This window comes from Eublepharis macularius, chromosome 7 (genome assembly GCF_028583425.1).
Source record: "Eublepharis macularius isolate TG4126 chromosome 7, MPM_Emac_v1.0, whole genome shotgun sequence".
NCBI lineage: Eukaryota > Metazoa > Chordata > Lepidosauria > Squamata > Eublepharidae > Eublepharis > Eublepharis macularius.
This window is the reverse complement of record NC_072796.1, coordinates 75352983-75370654: the sequence shown is the minus strand read 5'-3', so window position 1 is coordinate 75370654 and position 17672 is coordinate 75352983. Positions and strand designations below refer to the sequence as shown.

The following is a 17672-nucleotide window of genomic DNA, read 5'->3' as shown; positions in this document are numbered from 1 at the left end:
CCCCACCCACTTCACAAGGTGATTGTTGTGGGGATAATAATAGCATACTTTGTAAACTGCTCAGAGTGGGTCTTAAGTTGTCCTGAAGGGTGGTATATAAACTGAATGTTATTATTATTATTATAGGTCTCCCCTCTTACGTTAAATCAAAAACTCCGGTTGGTGTAGAAAGCTGCAGCTCAAATACGTCAAAAGCTAGGTGGAACGTGCATTATTATTCCCATTCCGCAGTCATTCCATTGGCTGCCCATTAATTACAGGGCTCAATTCTAAGTTTTTCATAGTCTTGGTACCTCTTATCTAGGAGAGAACCTCTCTCCTTATGCTTAGCCCCTCACCTGAACAGGGCCTTCTGCAGGTGCCATCCTAAAAATGGCAAAATCAACAGCTTTCCTCTACATGTGCATTCTCTGCAGTGGCCCCCACCTTATGGAATGGCCTGCCTGAAGAGGTCAGGAAAGCATCCACTCTCCGGGCTTTCCACAAACTGCGAAAACCTTATTATTCAGGAAGGCTTTCTTACACAGGTAATAGGGCTGTGCTATAAGAAAATGGTTCAAGAAGATACGGATTATACTACTACTGTGCACTGTCTGATACTGTTGTTAATCATGTCATGCCAAATTGTCTGTGTTTTGTTCAACATAGTTTTCAGCCCTATATGAGAATTCTGCGTGTTTTCAAATGTATGCAATCTATACTTGATTTTATTGTTTATTGAATGCTGTTGATTGTATTGAATTACACTTGTAGCTAAAGCCACCTTGTTCTTCACTACCTACAATGATATCTGCACTGAGATCATCAGACATCATTCCTAGGATTTATTCATTTATTTAATTAATTACATTTGACACTATGGTCTTAATAATTTCTTGCTCTACTGCACTCCTTGGCTAGAACTACATCCTCAGCACTGAACACATGAAGCTGCGTTAGACTGAGTCAGACCCTCTATTAAAGTTAGTATTGTTCCTCTAACTGGCAGCGGCTCTCTAGACTTTCAGGTGTAGGTTTTTCATATCAACTATTACCTGATCCCTTCAACTGGAGATGCTAGGGGATTGAACCTGAGACTGTCTGCATGCAAAGGCAGTGCTCTACCACTGAGCCACGGCTCGCTGGACAATTCTGCAGCATTTCACCTATGGAACCCTAGGCCACAACTAATGTTGGCGCTGCTTTGAAGAGGAAATGGAATACAGGGGACCTGGACCCAGCCTGCACCCCAAAATGGACTGACAGCACGACAGATTGTTCAGCTACAGCCACTGCTCCATCTGCATAGCCCTCTTATCACTTGGTGCCCAAATGCTTATCCCAACAATAGAATCCTTTTGTTACCCAACTCCAAATGGGAAGAGCAGCTGTGAGTTTATTAGGAGTCTCTTGAGAAATACAGGTCATCAGACCCATCTAAGAACAGGATCTGTTTTTAAGACTCAGATGGGAGGAAAGAAAAGGAACAAATATGAAAGTCTAGCATTGATAAAGTCTGCTGAAAGTTTGGAACTGATTTTAAGATGGGAAACTCTAGGATATCTACACTTCAATTATTAACAGATAACATTTATGTAACGGTTTTGAATACTCAGTGGCTTGGCTAAGGCCTCCTAGATTTCATGGTAAATGTGAGTTTTGAACCAGGCTGATTCCAATTTGCCTGTCAGCATACTACACCAGCTCTCTGAAAGTCTTCTGGGCAAGAGAGGAGTCACTTCCACATCCTCTATGTCAACTGCCATATGGCTTGAAACCAATATACAACAATTAGCAATGTGTACAGAAGAACTGCAGCAGTTGCATGGTAGACTGACATCTCAGCAAACAAGGCCAGGGTTTACAGCAGATTTTTTTTTTTAAAAAGTGTCAATAGCGCTAAAGTCAACACCTTCCAGGTTCCCTTGGAGAGACTAGTAAAATGCTTACATACTAAAGTGTACATCTGTCTGTTTCCCTGACTCTCTACGTAAATTAATTTATTTATTTAATTTATAACCTGCCTTTCCTCCCAATGGTGACCCAAAGCAGCAGTCTCCTCTCTTCCATTTTATCCTATGAGGTAGGTTTAGGCTGAGAGTGTGTGAGACGGGCCCAAGGTCACCCAGCAAGTTTCCACGGCAAAGCGGGGATTCAAACCTGGGTCTCCCAGATCCTAGTCCAATACTTTAACCACTGCACCATCCTGGCTCTCTATATAAATTCACTTAGAACTTAAAAACTGCAAAGCTTAAGGGGAGCACTAATTACTATAACTTTTTTTAAGGTGCGCAGATTTTCCTTCCTCTGTTATAAATAAAAGGATTTACAGACCCAGGCTTCAGTTGTGCTATAGCAGTCCAGAAATTTATGAATCAGCTCAGAAAGACCAGTAATATCAAATATATGCAGATGGAAAACAATTCCCCTTGGTTCTTCTAGCTCTGCAGAGGCTAATTATTGGAATAATTTGGTAATTGCAGTAGGTTACTTCCGTATATCCTTCTGCTATATTCTTGATTGGGGGTGATATGAATGCTAGAAAGGGAGGAACAAATGAGGCACTATTTCAAAAAAGCTTCAAAGGAGAGTTATCTAATAACTTAATAGGATGTCTCTTGGAACTGAGGAAATCACAGGATACTAAGATAAACAATGCTGGGAAGAAATGAGCTGTGGCTTATGAAAGCTCATCCCCTACCACAAATTTTGTTAGTCTTATAGGTGCTACTGGACTCTTGCTCTTTTCTACTGCTACAGAAAGACTAACTCGGCTACCCATCTTAATGCTGGGAAGAAACTGGCTACATTACTCATTTATCATGGGTTAACCATTCTGAATGGGTGCCCAAGGTTTGGCTGTGAAGGTGACTTCACTTGCATCAATCAATAGAGTGCGAGTGTCACTGACCATTTTATTGCTTCCCCCAAAGTTACTACCTCTAGTTTAAAACGTCTGTGTTAAAGAATATATGTGTAGTGATCATTTAGCACTTCAGAATGTGGTTAATATACAGGGTAAAAATTCTCTTTTGCCTCTTCCAAACCTTATCCTGAGCCAGAATTGTACTAAGGTAAGACCTATAAGATGGAATCAAGAAATTAATAAAAAGGCTCAGAGATTGATGGCTAGAAAATAGGTTATACAGATGAATGTCCATCTTTCTCTTCCTCTTTAGATAGTAATCTCCAGAGGAGGATGAATTAGTGAAAATCGTTCAGATAGTTTGTTCAGCCTATACACAAGTTGCAGATCTGCCAAGTGGAAGGGAAGCTGATTTGATGCTGACTGTAGATTAATTAAGAGGGCAATACAATATATGTATAGTATATTTAGGCTATATAATGAGTATACATTAGCTCAGCTCCTTGCACTAAAGTGTGGATATAAAGCTATCATTAGAACCAATAAACAGCTCTCAAAAAGGAGGGCTGGAATCATTTGATTTGGGCAGTTAACCTAAAAGATAACAGACTTTTTTGAGATACAATCACTAGCAACCGCTAGCAATATGAATTTATAAACAATGGTTCCTTGTCACATTCCTGTGGCATGTTGGGAGAATAATTTTTTGACATTGTTTACAGCATCAATTGTCAAGGAGGGGACCATGCACAAATTTTCGGAGCCCAGCCTTTGCTGCCACCTTCTCTGTGTTTTTGGCTGTTGCAGTCAGCCCTACTGCCGCCAGATCTGCCAGAAAAGTCCCAAGCCTCAGAAAGAGAGTGGGGTCGCCCAATTTTCCCTCGGTCCTCTCTTGGTTAGATTCTGGCCTCTGTGCTCTTTCACTAGTTACTATCCTCTCCTCCTCAGCTTAAGGACTTCTTGGTTTTATCCCTTCACCATTCCCAGTCCCCTCTCCCTGATCCTACCCCCAGCAGCAGAACCACCACCTGTGTTACCCTAGGCAGCCACGCTTGTCTATGTTCTTGCCCCGGTCCCAGCTGGGGCTCATTGGGGTGGCTCGTGGCCTACACTGGCCCTTTCGCCTTGGCTGCCTGCTTGCTCTGGCCTTGCCCTGTCTGTGCCTGCCAATGAGCCATGAGGCCACCTGGCCTTGTCACCTCTGGCATCACCACTGCAGGACTGCTGCCCCCAAGGGCCAAGGGTGGCAGCTCAGCCAATCCTACTGCCATTTCCCCAGCACTCAGCTTGCCTGTGCCCCTCATTTTCGCTGGGTAAGAGCTTGCGGTGTTGACAGGTGGAGGCGCTCCAAGGGGACTTAAGGGGGAGTGCCCTCATGGAGGGCTCCAAGGCCAGCCTTGGCACTGGACACAAAGAATGGTCATCAGTTACAATATCTGAATTTTACTAATCTTACTAATCTGATTAGTAAACTGAAAACAGAAAAGGGCCCAGGCCCAATCTGGTTCCATCTGAACGTCTTAGATCTAATCCTGATTGCTGGGCAGAAGTTATGTCACCTATTTTTTCACAGATAAATAGGAGTCTGGAGGCATGCAACTACTGTGCCAATATATAAAAAAGACGACTCAATCGACCCTTTCACAATTACTGACCAATAAGCCTTCTCTCAATGGTGGGAAAATGATAAGCTTCCTTTCTTCATAATAAACTACAATCTTGGCTGGAAGAAGAATCAGTACTCAGCTGTGAACAGGCAGGTTTTCGCATAGGTCTGAGCACAACTGATCACTGTTATACCCTTTATCATTTAGACTCTAAGTACACTAGTGGCTATGGGATAATTTGAATGTGCTATCAGTTGATAAGTATCTTTTATTTTTGATCAAATAGCTGTATAGTCACTGACAGCCTGGGTGAGAGGCAGCCCTTCTGGTCAACTGTCTAGGGTGATCCTGCTTAATAAGGGAGTGAAGCAGGCTTGTATACTGGCACCATTGTTATTCAATTTATATATTATAAATTAATATTTTCTTTCCTATGATGAGTTTCATACTCCATATTTGTCATCTTAGAAGCTTACAATTCTTTTGTATGAGGAAGATACAGTTCTACTGGCACTCTCAGTAGCTGATCTGCAGAGGCTTTTGAAATCATTTGCAGAATATTGCTTCAGAGAAAGATTGTTTATTAATTATGATAAGTCCAAAAGTACTGCTATATCATAAAAAGAGAAGCTACAAGAACTGTAAGTGGTCACTTGCTGAGAATAGTATTGAACAGGTTAAACAATTTAGATATCTAGGTGTGAGCTGCCGCGCCGCCCACCACACTGCTCCTGCCCTCCACCATCTTCCCGGGTGTCCTGGTGGGGGTGTTCCCTCGGCCTCAGAGTGGGACAGGGGAGGAGGCTGTGTCACCTGATTCCCCCTCCTGCCCACTGGGTCATGAACCTCCGCTCTCTCTCTAGCCAGTTCACGCCCACACACTCACCTCCGGCTTCCCAGGGAACTCAGCTGTCTGTCAGGGCCCATGGGGTGCTGCCGCACTGCTGCGTGTCCCAGCAGGGTGGCAGGCCCCTCCAGACTGCCCTAACAGCTCCTGGCTTGGCTGCTGTGCTCCTTCTCCATCTTGCCCCCGGCCTGGCTGCGCTCCTTTCCCGCTGGCCTGCTGGTAAATGGGGAGGGGGAACAGCTCCGGGAGTGGGTGCACTGTGGCCTGCCCGGGGGTGGCTGCTGGAGCTGTCAGGGGCAGGCAAGGGCTGTTCCGGACATGGGGGTGGTGTTCCAGGCTAATCTCCCATGGAAACCCCATTTGAATTAATAGAATCATAGAGTTGGAAGGGGCCATACAGACCATCTAGTCCAACCCCCTGCCCAGTGCAGGATCAGCCTAAAGCATCTCTGACAAGTCTTCATCCAGCCTCTTCTTGAAAACTGCCAGTGAAGGGGAGCTCACCACCTCCCTAGGCAGCTGATTCCACTTTTGAACTACTCTGACCGTGAAAAAGTTTTTCCTAATATCCAGCCGGTACCTTTGTGCATGTAGTTTTAGCCCATTGCTTCGCGTCCTACCCTCTGCTGCCAACTGGAACAGCTCTTTGCCCTCCTCCAAATGACAGCCTTTCAAATATTTAAAGAGAGCAATCATGTCCCCCCTCAACCTCCTCTTCTCCAAACTAAACATTCTCAAGGCCCTCAGCCTTTCCTCATAGGCTCAGTCTCCAGACCCCTGATCATTCTTGTCGCTCTCCTCTGCACCCTCTCGATTTTGTCCACATCCTTTTCGAAGTGAGGCCTCCAGAACTGCACACAATACTCCAGGTGTGGCCTGACCAAGGCAGTATAGAGAGGGGCTATGACCTCCTGCGATTTTGACGCTATGGCCCCTTTGATACAACCCAGGATTGAATTATCCTTTTTTGCCACCGCATCACACTGACTGCTCATATTCAGTTTACAGTCCACTCTTACCCCAAGATCCCTTTCACATATACTACTGCCCAGAAGTGTATCCCCCATCCAGTATTTGTGCTTCTCATTTTTGTGGCCCAGATGTAATACTGTGCACTTGTCTTTGTTGAATTGCATCCTATTCACAGCTGCCCACTTCTCCAGAGTATTCAGGTCTTGTTGAATTTTAATTCTATCTTCTTGGGTGTTTGCTACCGCTCCCAATTTGGTATCATCAGCAAATTTAATGAGCCGCCCTTCCACTCCATCCAGATCATTGATTAAAAATATTGAAAAGTACCGGGCCCAAAACCGACCCCTGCGGCACCCCACTGGACACCTCTCTCCAATCTGATGAAACGCCGTTGACCACCACTCTTTGAGTGCGGTCCTCCAACCAGTTCCCTATCCACCGAACTGTCCTATAGTCTACTCCACAGTCTTCCAGTTTGCCCATCAGAATGTCATGGGGAACCTTATCAAAAGCTTTACTGAAATCCAGATAAATCACGTCAATAGAGTTCCCCCGATCCAGTAAGCTGGTCACTCGATCAAAGAAGGAAACTAGGTTGGTCTGGCAAGATTTGTTAGGAACAAAACCATGCTGACTTCCCCAGATCACTGAGTGGTCCTTCAGATGCTTACAGATTGATCCCTTTAAAATCTGTTCTAATATCTTCCCAGCAACAGAAGTCAGACTGACCGGCCTGTAGTTTCCTGGGTCATCCTTCCTCCCTTTCTTAAAGATTGGGATAACATTCGCTCTTCTCCAATCCTGTGGCACATCCCCAGTCCTCCAGGAGGCCTTGAAGATGATGGACAGGGGTTCTGCAAGTTCTCTGGAAAGTTCTTTCAGCACTCTTGGGTGCACCCCATCTGGCCCAGGGGATTTGTATTCATCCAGTGCAGCCAGATGCCTCTCTACTACCTGTCTGTCAATGTCAATTAGCCACTCAGGTGTCCTGCCACATTTCCTACTATCTCTAGATGTGCCTGAGTTCTTCAGGGAGAAAACAGAGGCAAAAAAGTCATTAAGCCTGTCTGCTTTTTCTCTGTCCTGCATCAGAGTTTCTCCATCTACTCCCAACAGCGGTCCAATTGCCTCTTTTACCTTGGCGTTTGCTTCTCACGTATCTGTAAAAGTTTTTCTTATTGTAGCGAGCCCTCCTGGCCAGACCCAGCTCGTACTGAGCTTTGGCCTCTCTGATGGCTGATCTGCAGTACCTAGTAACCCTCATATACTCCTCTTTAGAGGTCTGTCCTTCTCTCCATTTCCTGAACATTTCCCTTTTCTCCCTTAGCTTATTCTGGAGCTCTCTGTGCATCCACATCGGTTTCTTGGAGCCCTTACCATGTTTCCGTCTTGCTGGGATAGTGAGGGCCTGAGCTTACAAAAGCTCGTGTTTGACAATGGCCCACCCTTCACTCGCTCCTTTCCCTTCCAGCACACTCCCCCACGGAATGACTCTCATCAAGCCTCTGAGTTCATCGAAGTTGGCCCTACGAAAATCTAACCTACAAGTCTGGCTACGAACTTCCTTGGCTCCCCATAGCAACTGGAATTCAAGAAGGACATGGTCATTTCCCCCTAAGGTCCCCACCACCTTCATCTCATCTACCAATTCTTCCCTGTTGGTTAATATCAAGTCTAGTATGGCCGAACCCCTTGTAGCTTCCTCCACCTTTTGAAAAAGGAAGTTATCGGCCAGGCAAGTCAGGAAATTGCGTGATTCATGACGCTTTGCTGAGCCTGTCTCCCAGCACACATCAGGGAAGTTGAAGTTACCCATAATTACAAGGTTCTGATGTCTGGATACTCTGCCAATCTGTTCAAAGAGGGCAGCATCCATTTCTTCTCACTGGTCAGGTGGTCTGTAGCAGACTCCAACAATAATACCCTTTGTCCTTCCTCCCCTTATTTCTACCCATATACTTTCCACCGGGCTGCCCGCCCCATTCTCCATAACTTCTTGACAATCAAGCCCTCTCCTCACATACAGCGCCACTCCACCTCCTCTTCTACCCTTCCAGTTTTTCTTGAACAACTCATACCCATCCACTAGCACATTCCAGTCATGGGAATCATCCCACCAAGTCTCAATAATTCCTACTATATCATAGCCCTCTGTCTGCAATAGAAGCTCAAGCTCTTCTTTCTTATTGCCCACACTTTGGGCATTGGTATATAGACACTTGTAGCCTTGTACCTTTGTTTGACCTTTCCTACCCAGGTAGGTCCCCACTGTGTTCACTTCATCATTGAAGTCGCCATGTCGATCGTCCCCTTCCCCTTGCGGCATCAGTTTAAAGCTCATTGTACCATGAGGGCTGCAGTCAGCTTGGCTAAAGCCATTTCTTGGGTTTTTTAGGGTTTTTTTTTACTACTGGGGGCTAATATACCCTAGTGGCAATCCATCTTTTTTATGCAATAGCAGTTTGGATCACCATGATCATGGAAAGTGTAGTTCGTCCACTTCTATACTATCTCCATTGTATTTTGGGTGCCCCAAACTGCATAGCTGGCACGGTACTACACACTGAAGTAGAGAATACTAACTGGAGATGCAGGCTGATGTGTCTAAATGCCACTGCTGATTTGTTAAACACACTATGACGTTGGAATATATATTGTCTGATCAAAAAACTGCCTAAGAGAGCTAGATTATAGTAGTACTGTTACTAGATTTCATAGGGTTTGTTCATTCCTTGCCATTGGAATATGTCCTCCGTTGAAGATTCCAGAGTACTTTTGGACTTTGACTGTACCAAGCTACACAAGTGCTTTTATGTTGGCCTGTCTGAATGCTTTTTTTTCAGTAGTTACAACAAGAAAATACTCTAGTATATTTTTTCCTAATAGGTTGTGTGCCTGCAGATTAGAGAAAACTGGTACTATAGATCACATTCTTCTTGAATGTCCTCGGTTTTTAGATGTGAAAAATGAGCTGATATTTACTCTGATTGGAAAGAATCTAGTTTCTGTGGAGGCTAATGTCTCATGGTTTTTAAATGACTGGGAAACAACAAATGACACTGCAAGTTGCAAAATACTTGATACTACCAATAGCTCAGATTCCTAAACCCCTTTAGTATTCTAGTTGTGTTTTCTGTTCAAGACAATGGTTGAATGAACAGTAACACAAGTAAGTAAGTAATCCATCTGTGAACCATTGATACAGCATTATTCACTATTTTCTGGAGATTACATTTTTCACACATCTTAATTTAACTGTTTTTAATTTATACATCTATTCACAATAATTCGTTAAATGTACAGTGCAATCCAATCTATAGAAAGGAAAAAAGAAATGGGCCAAGATCAAAATAAAGGATACATACATGTGTGACAGAATGGTGCAAGCCTTATAAGCTACATTTTCTACTGAAGAGACAAGCCACTGTTTCATTTTTGTAAGTGGCTTGTCTCTTTTGCAAAGGCAAAAACTGTAAGCAGAGTTGCCATTAGTACTTACAGTTCCCTTCTGTGTGTTTCTAGATCTTATTCATGGAAAAGAATCAACTGCAGTACCAAATTTTTATCTTGTTCACAGTTTGGCAATAAATAATGAGAATTACCTACTCACCTGTATGCATATATGTTATGAGTAGCACTGGCTATTTTCTTATTCTCGTACAATTTGGCAAGAACATTTTTCACCTGGATGGGAAAATTTTGACAATTACTAAAAAACATGCACCTCACTTCAAGATTTTGCAAAGTAAGCTTGATTACCCACCGCTTATTCTAAAAGATATGATTGCAATGATCAGAGTGCAATACATTTTAACATACAGAAAACCAATAATGCTCATTGCCACCTTTGGTGAATGAATATGCCTGAATCCATCCCTCTGAAAGTCCATGGATATGAATGCTTCCCACAAACTCACAGTGCAAGGTGTATAGCAAAGACTTGCTCTTGGCCCCAATCATTACCAAGACTACAAAGGACTACCTCAACAATTGTGTGACAGGCAGGGCTGAGACACTCTATAAGGAGATGGGTGAGAAAGAAAAGAAGCTGAAGAAGCAACTGAAACAAAGCAAAGAAGAGAAACTAGAATATAAAAGGGAAGACCAGCACCTCAAGGTTCTCAAGAATATTTTGGTGCGTTTAGGATCAATAGTAGCTGCCCATGCTCAGCCAGATGTACACAGGGCCAGTCTTATATGTTTGGAGTTCCTTGCAACAAGGGGAAAAATTGCTCCTTCATACATTATTAAAGCAATGTGCAAATGCTGATCAGGCACCAGAAAGAAAACTTGCCTGATATACAAGGCTCCTTATCAGCAAGAAACTCAAACGCAAAGCCATGATGACAAACTAACCATCTGACCTACAGAGTGCACTTAGGCAGTTATGACCTTCCAGTCTTGACTTCTATGCTATTTCCTGAGGTTTGGTTCAATCATCATAACCTGAATCCGTGGTTTATTGTAACTGTGGTTAATTTGCGAAACCAGAATTCAACTCTCATTCAAATCCTTATTTGCCCTGACACTGCCTTCACTGCCTTCGTTCTTTCTCCATCTCCTTATCCCAGCTTGCATTGCAGTGATGGCAGTGCCAAGGATCTAGCCAAGATTAGGTCAGCATGTGCACAGGCAAAACTACAGTTAAAGCTAGCTAGAATTAATAATCCAAGTCCAAACCATGGTTTCAGATCCTGGCTCATATTTAAAGTCCAAACCATGGTTTCATTTAATGTCGGACCAGATCCTGCTTCTTAAATGAATTTTCTTTCCAGAAATGGTTTTAACTTTGGATGCCTTGTACCCAATAGATTCCAGATTCCAGAATGTTAATCTCTGGAATCCAGCAAGACGCCACCAGTACTTCTCTTACACTTTTAATCTATTGTCTATAACTGTGAGTACTAAGAGCTCAATAAGCAATTAGGAATATATTAGCAGTTGTTTTTGTTTTGTCGCTCTCTTTAAATGTAATAACTATTGTTCTATTCTTATCAGATGGCACATGTTCCCCTGTACTAGATAAATACTGTGATGAAGAAACTGTTTTAATAAACAATGCATAATTAATACCACTTTAAGCAAAACATTATTAAAGCCGTGAGAGTTAGAGAGAACATGCCTGGCAAGCAAATTGCTTTTAATTCAAAAGAAAAAAAAGCCATCTCTCTAGAGTTATCAAAATACATCTTCAATATTTATCTTTGCAGTATTCCCATTCTTTCACAGCAAATTCATTTACTATGCTGGAGAGAGGAACACTGCTATAGTATACCTCAAATTCATAGCATCACTAATGAGAATTTTGCTTTGAAAACATGTCTCCAAATCACTTATACATACTTTTCCCTTGCTTAAAAAAATCAACACAAGTAAACCCCCAAAGACAAAAAGGGAATCAATGTAAATAACTAACCATGATCCTAGTTAACCAGAAATTCATTTGAAACAGAAGGGGGAAAGCATGGCACAACTAGAGCCTGTTTGGTGTGGTGGTTAAGAGCAGTGGGACTCTAATCTGGATAACCAGGTTTGATTCCCCACTCCTCCACTTGAAGCCAGCTGGGTGACCTTGGGTCAGTCACAGATCTTCGGATCTCTCTCAGCACCACCCACCTCCCAGGGTGATTGTTGTTGGGATAATAACAATATACTTTGTAAACCACTCTGAGTGGACATTAAGTTGTCCTGAAGGGCAGTATATAAATCGAATGTTGTTGTTGTTGTTGTTGTTGTTGTTGTTGTTAAATACATTGCACATATATTGCATCTGTTGGGTTGGATCCTATCCTTCCCAGATCTCCCACAACCATCCAGGAACTGTAGGATCCACATGGACAAAATGCCATCAGGCAATGGGAAGAGGATCAGACAAGATCACCCCTCTTTCTTCTTGCACTAGTGCAAAAGCTGGTAGGCTGCAATGTCATGCCATTCTCGGATCCATTTGAATGTTTTAAACAACTGTATATGCCAGCTAAAGAGAGTAATCCCCCCGCCACACACACACACACGATGTGAATCAGACCATTAATCCATCAAGGTCAGTACTCAGACTGATTCGGTTTCGTTTTCTCAGCCATGCCGGACGCTCCTCTCGGCTGGTCCGGGAGGAAACGACCGGGCACCCTGACCGGGCGGCTGATCCGCAAGGATTAGCCCCCAGGACTCCCAGGGAGGGAGCCAGGGTCCGGGACGCGGCGGGAAGAACTCCCCGAAATCAATGCGGGGGGGGGAATTGCCCGTTTGTCCCTATGGAGGCCGGCAGATGTGCGCGGCGCCTCGAGTGCCGCTGGGCAACGAGAAACGGCAAGTAAAAGAAACAGGCGGAAGCCTGTAAACAAGCGAATCCCTTCTGTTCTATAAGCGTTTGTGAAGGAGAGGTTGATCTGAAGAAGACTCGCTCTTCCCCTTCGTTGAGTTCCAGAATTTTGTTGGCGCCCCCCCCCCCAAATGGCAGCAAAGAAGCAAAGTCCCGCTCTCGGTAAGTCAATCTCGGCTACCTTGCAGAAGGGGGAGTCGCTCGAAGAGTTGGTACGCAGGGCGGTGGTGGAAGCTATAAAACCCTTTGTTGACAAGCTGAACGAAACTGATCAAAGGGTGGGCTTAATTGAAAGCGAGGTGAAAACCATTAAGGCAGCAGCGGGGGGGGGCAGAAAAGTCTGCTCTGGAAAGTGCGTCACTTGTGAAGGCTACAAAAAAGGAGCTGAAGTTGGTGGAGAACCAGCTGATCGGGCTACAGGTGGAACGAACGCAGACAATTTTGCGTCTCCAAAACGTTAAAGAGGAGGAAAATGAGGATCTGTGGGATTTGGTCTTGGAACTACTGGCGACACCCGCGAGGACGACTAAAGAAGAGGTCAAAAGCGCCATTTTGGAGGTCCGTCGGGCTTCTTCAAAATATGCAACAAAGCGACAGTTGCCTCGTGAGATCATTATTGACTTTTCATCTAAAAAGATTCGGGACACCATCCTATATAACTCATACAATGCGGATTTGGACTTTATGGGTTTGAAAGTCAAGATTTTGAAGGACGTTCCATTTCTAGTCCGGAAACGGCGTTTTAAATATAAAAAGTTTGCAGCACTTCTGAGGGACCATGGAATAAAGTACAAATGGTTATTCCCGGAAGGAATATGGTTCAGATATAAAGATCAGGCCTATAAGATATTATCAGAAGATCAACTAAAGGATTTTGAGAATAAAAACCCAGAACTCTGCTGCACCAAGAACGAAGAAAAGGAGGAGCCGGAGGGGGCGGGGGGAGGACAGCATCGCAACAGCAGTTGCACAGAGAGAATTGCGTCCGGGACCTAGAAGGGGGAGGAAAGTTTAATCAGAATTTGAAATGTTTATTCTCTGTATGATTAACCACTCCATCATTATTCTATGGAGCTATTTTTGTATTATGACAGTATGAAGGGAAACATTGAAGTGTAGTGTTTAGTGTTTGTAGTTCATTCCCCCCCTTTTCTTTTCCCACCCCCTTTGTCCCTTCCCTCTCCCCTTTCCTTGTGATAGTCTTGTGTAGTGTTTTGTAGCTATGAAAAATAAAAAAATAAAAAAAAAAGGTCAGTACTCAGACTGGCAGTAGCTCTCCAGGATCTGAGGCAAAGATCTTTCACATCAACCACTATGTGGCCTTGTTAATTGAAGATGCTGAGGACTAACTGGGACCTTATGCACACAAAGCAGATGCTCTTCCACTGACCTGTGGCCCCTCATCCCCAATCAATGCAGAAATTCATCTGAAAAAAAGGCTGGGACAGGATTCTACAAGATATAAATCAAGAGCAACCAAGAAGAAATTGGCATTGCACCAGATCTTCTAGTCCCACTCCACCCACCCCCCGGCCCCAAGATAAGTAAAAGGTCCTAAGCAATACATATTATACCTAGACGTAAAATCATAAATGCTTTGTACAGATCTTAGAACTATATGATGAAACATGGATTAAGTTTAGTTTCCACTCCCTTCTTTCAGTTTTCCCGCGGATGTGCAGGAAGACTTTTGAATTCACTAAAAATTTAGAGATGCAGTCAATGATACTTTGTTAACTTCAAGAATAGACTATTCTCTGAGCTCTACAGGGAGCAATATTTAAGACGGTTTAGACTAAATTGTTCTCAGGTTTAGACTAAATCATTCTCAGATCTTATCTAGTTGCAAAATTCGATTCTTCTATGAGTTTGTAACTTTTCTAATCAGTTTTGGTAGAAAACACAGAGATGCTAAACTAAAAGTTGAGCAAGCTACTCTGGTGATCGATTGCTCTCTCATCTGTGCATCTATATAGCAAGAATCCATTTGAAACTCTATAAAAAGCAGTAACAAGTGTCAAGAACAGAGACCGAAAGTGATTGTCTGGGCATCTTTGTTCACTGTTACTGCATTATCCATAGGAGAAGAGTGCTAAAAACCTGACTTCTAGTTTCATTTCTAGTTATTGACTGTTCCAGGCGCACCATTTCATACATTCACCTGCCCAAATGACCTACAGGAACACAAACTATCAGTAGTTTCAATTTTCGCTCCAGGGAACGAACCCAGCTGAAGTTTGTAACAGCTAATTTCCATGGGACTTCACTGTGTGATTAACTTCCACTGGCTTCCTTCCCAGAAGCGCATTCCTCAATCTGAAAAAGTAATCATGTTCTTAGGATGCTCACTGAACTGATGTTTCTCTTTCATTGATAGGGCTGGCTCAAGATATTTTGTCAGCTGAAGTAGCAAATCTTCTTTTGGAAAGGAAAAAGGTTATTTATCATGTAAGTGCAATGGGACAGCTGCCTGCAAAAAATGCCTCACTCTACCACATGATAGTCTTTGCACTTGAACCACCACCACTCTATTCCTATATCCATCAACATGTGCTACAAGGGGCATCAATTTGTTTCCCATAAATGTATCAACCTATAAAGTATATTATACACAATATTCTTTGTGACAATTATGAGACTCCACAGCTATTTAGACATATGCATATAACAGGGCGATGCTGCAAAATCTTTTCAGTTGGACACAACTGGGACAAGAGATTGAATTAAAATCTGCTACAATAACTGTTGTGTTTGATTACATGACTACTTGTAAAAATAAGATTTATTTTTAGGACTAAGATACTGTTAGGGGAAAAGGGCCATGGCTCAGTGGCAGGGTATCTGCTTTGTATGCAGAAGATCCCAGGATCAATCCCCATCATCTCCAGTTAAAAGGATCAGGTAGTAGGTGATGTGAAAGACCTCTGCTTTGAGACCCTGGAGAGCCGCTGCCAGTCTGTGCAGACAGTACTGACTTTGATGGACCAAGAGTCTGACTCAATATAAGGCAGCTTCATATGTACAGTTCAGGTCCAGTGCAGACATCATGGTCCTAACTATGGTTTGGCTGCCAGTAACGAGTTGTGGGTCTGAGTGTTTCCTTCTCCCCCTCTGTGTGCCAATACTTTTACTCACTTCCTGGCTTACAGTAAGCCTAGATTACATTTCCAAACACCAATCACAAACTAGGTTTTGGACTTCATAGCAAATCATGATTACTGCCAACTTAGATGTAGTAGAGTGAACTGATACAGGTTAGGGCAGTCACCCCCAAAATGGCGCTCATGAATGCTATGGCATCCACCAATGTGATTCTTGAGAACAGGACAAAGGCCAAGGGAGGAGACAAGAGCTGGTAAAGGAGCAGAGAAGAAGAGCGAGGAAAAGAACTGGTAGCACAAAAAAAGGACAAGGGAAACAATACTGGTGGATTGGCAAAGTCTTTTATGGGAAATGTGGATTCTGAGAAGGGACCCTGGTACTTCTTCTCCATATTATCTCTTCCTCAAAAGTAAAGAGCTAGCCCTGGATTTCCTACACTTCCCTGGAGCAGAAGAGCCCAGGAAGGCCATTTGCATCTTAGCTTCACGTTTATAAGGAGTTACCATTGGGAAACAGCCACGTGCATCATAAGAGAATGCTTGGCTTGAAACTGCTTAACATTTTGTAGAACCGTTAGTATTTTGTGACTGGACTCACCTCTCCTGCTAGTAATTTTGTTGTGGTGCTCAGTACCTGTTTAAAAATTGCAGAAGTGCCTGCTGGTTCAAGAGCTTAAGTGGAGCATCCACAAATAATTCAACCGATGTATTGTCGAAGGCTTTCATGGCCGGAGAACGATGGTTGTTGTGGGACACTGAGAGATCTCTGTCTTTTGGTGCTACACCTCTGAAGATGCCAGCCACAGCTGCTGGCGAAACGTCAGGAACTACAATGCCAAGACCACGGCAATACAGCCCGGAAAACCCACAACAACCATCAATAATTCAACCCTTCACTACTGTTGCAGTGGCATCAGCTATATTACACTGGCCCGTAACAACTAGCTTCTAATAGAATGCAGGGAGGCTTTGACCCAAGATATTTGCAGAGGAGTGGAATGGTACTGTCCGGCACGGCCGGACTCAGCCCAGGGCCCAGAGATGCCACCCTTCCACCCAGAGAACCTGACTAGCGAGAGCTGCGGCCTGGCTGCCCCTCTTATCTCTCAACCAGCCAGCCTGCGGGCCAAAGAAGAGGCTCGGCGGCAGCTGAGGAGCCCGGGCTGCATGCCAGCAAGCTGGGAGCAGCCAGCCCTGACGAAGCCGCTCCATGCCGCTGCTCAGCTGACATGCAGAGTGGCAAGGCAGCAGTCCCAGCGAACAGCAAGCAGGAAGCTAGGACAGGCCCCAGTGTCGACACCTGCTGCCTGACCCTGCAGCACAGCGGCCAGCCTGGTGGGGAATAGCTGGCCGGGCCTGATCCTGGCCACTGAGGCAGGCCCGCTGTGGAGCCAGAAGTAGCCTCGCCCAACCAGTGAGGGGCGGGCCCAGCCCAGGCAAAGGGATGGGCAGGGGAGGGATTCAGGGGGAGGGCTCAGGGAGAAAAAGAAGCCCCAGAGTGGGGTAGAAAATGGGAGGCCAAGATGGAGGGGGAGCCCAGCCCATCAGGGAGGCACAGGGCAAAGGACGGGGCGGAGGCTGAGAGGACCGGAGAGGAAGGAAAGTGGAGGGATTGGCTGAGATGGTGGAGGAAAGGGGATATAAAGGGCGCTCCCAGGGAAGCTGGGGAGGAGATGGCAGAGGTGACTGGAGCTGGCACAGAGAGAGGGAAACACAGCCAGAGCCCAGCAGGATAGGAGGAGGAGACGGGTGGCTTTAACCCCTACCCCATTCACATCTGAGGCTGAGGGAGTGCCTGAGCGGAGCCAGCCATGGCAGAGGACAGACTGGAGCGGTGAGTGGGGCAGGGGCTCATAGGTACCAAAAGAAAGCTAGCTATGGAAGCAGATACAGAAGTCACTATGTCCTCTCTATCACTGCAAAAGAACCTGCCAGTCTGAGGAATCCTCTTCAGTTGCTCATGAGGTACTTCTCTCTC

At 44.5% G+C, this 17672-nt stretch overlaps 1 protein-coding gene across 3 annotated transcripts in view; it reads right to left on the bottom strand.

The window, feature by feature from the left end:
• Positions 1-17672, bottom strand: part of IMPACT (impact RWD domain protein) — a 49394-nt gene that overhangs the window by 15342 nt on the left and 16380 nt on the right. For all 3 annotated transcript variants that reach the window (XR_008597430.1, XM_054985323.1, XM_054985324.1), the window contains one exon: positions 9882-9955. Coding sequence is in view for 2 of the 3 variants with exons in the window: in XM_054985323.1 (XP_054841298.1) it covers positions 9882-9955 (74 nt within the window). In the remaining variant the exon portion in view is untranslated. The remainder of the gene's footprint in view (positions 1-9881; positions 9956-17672) is intronic.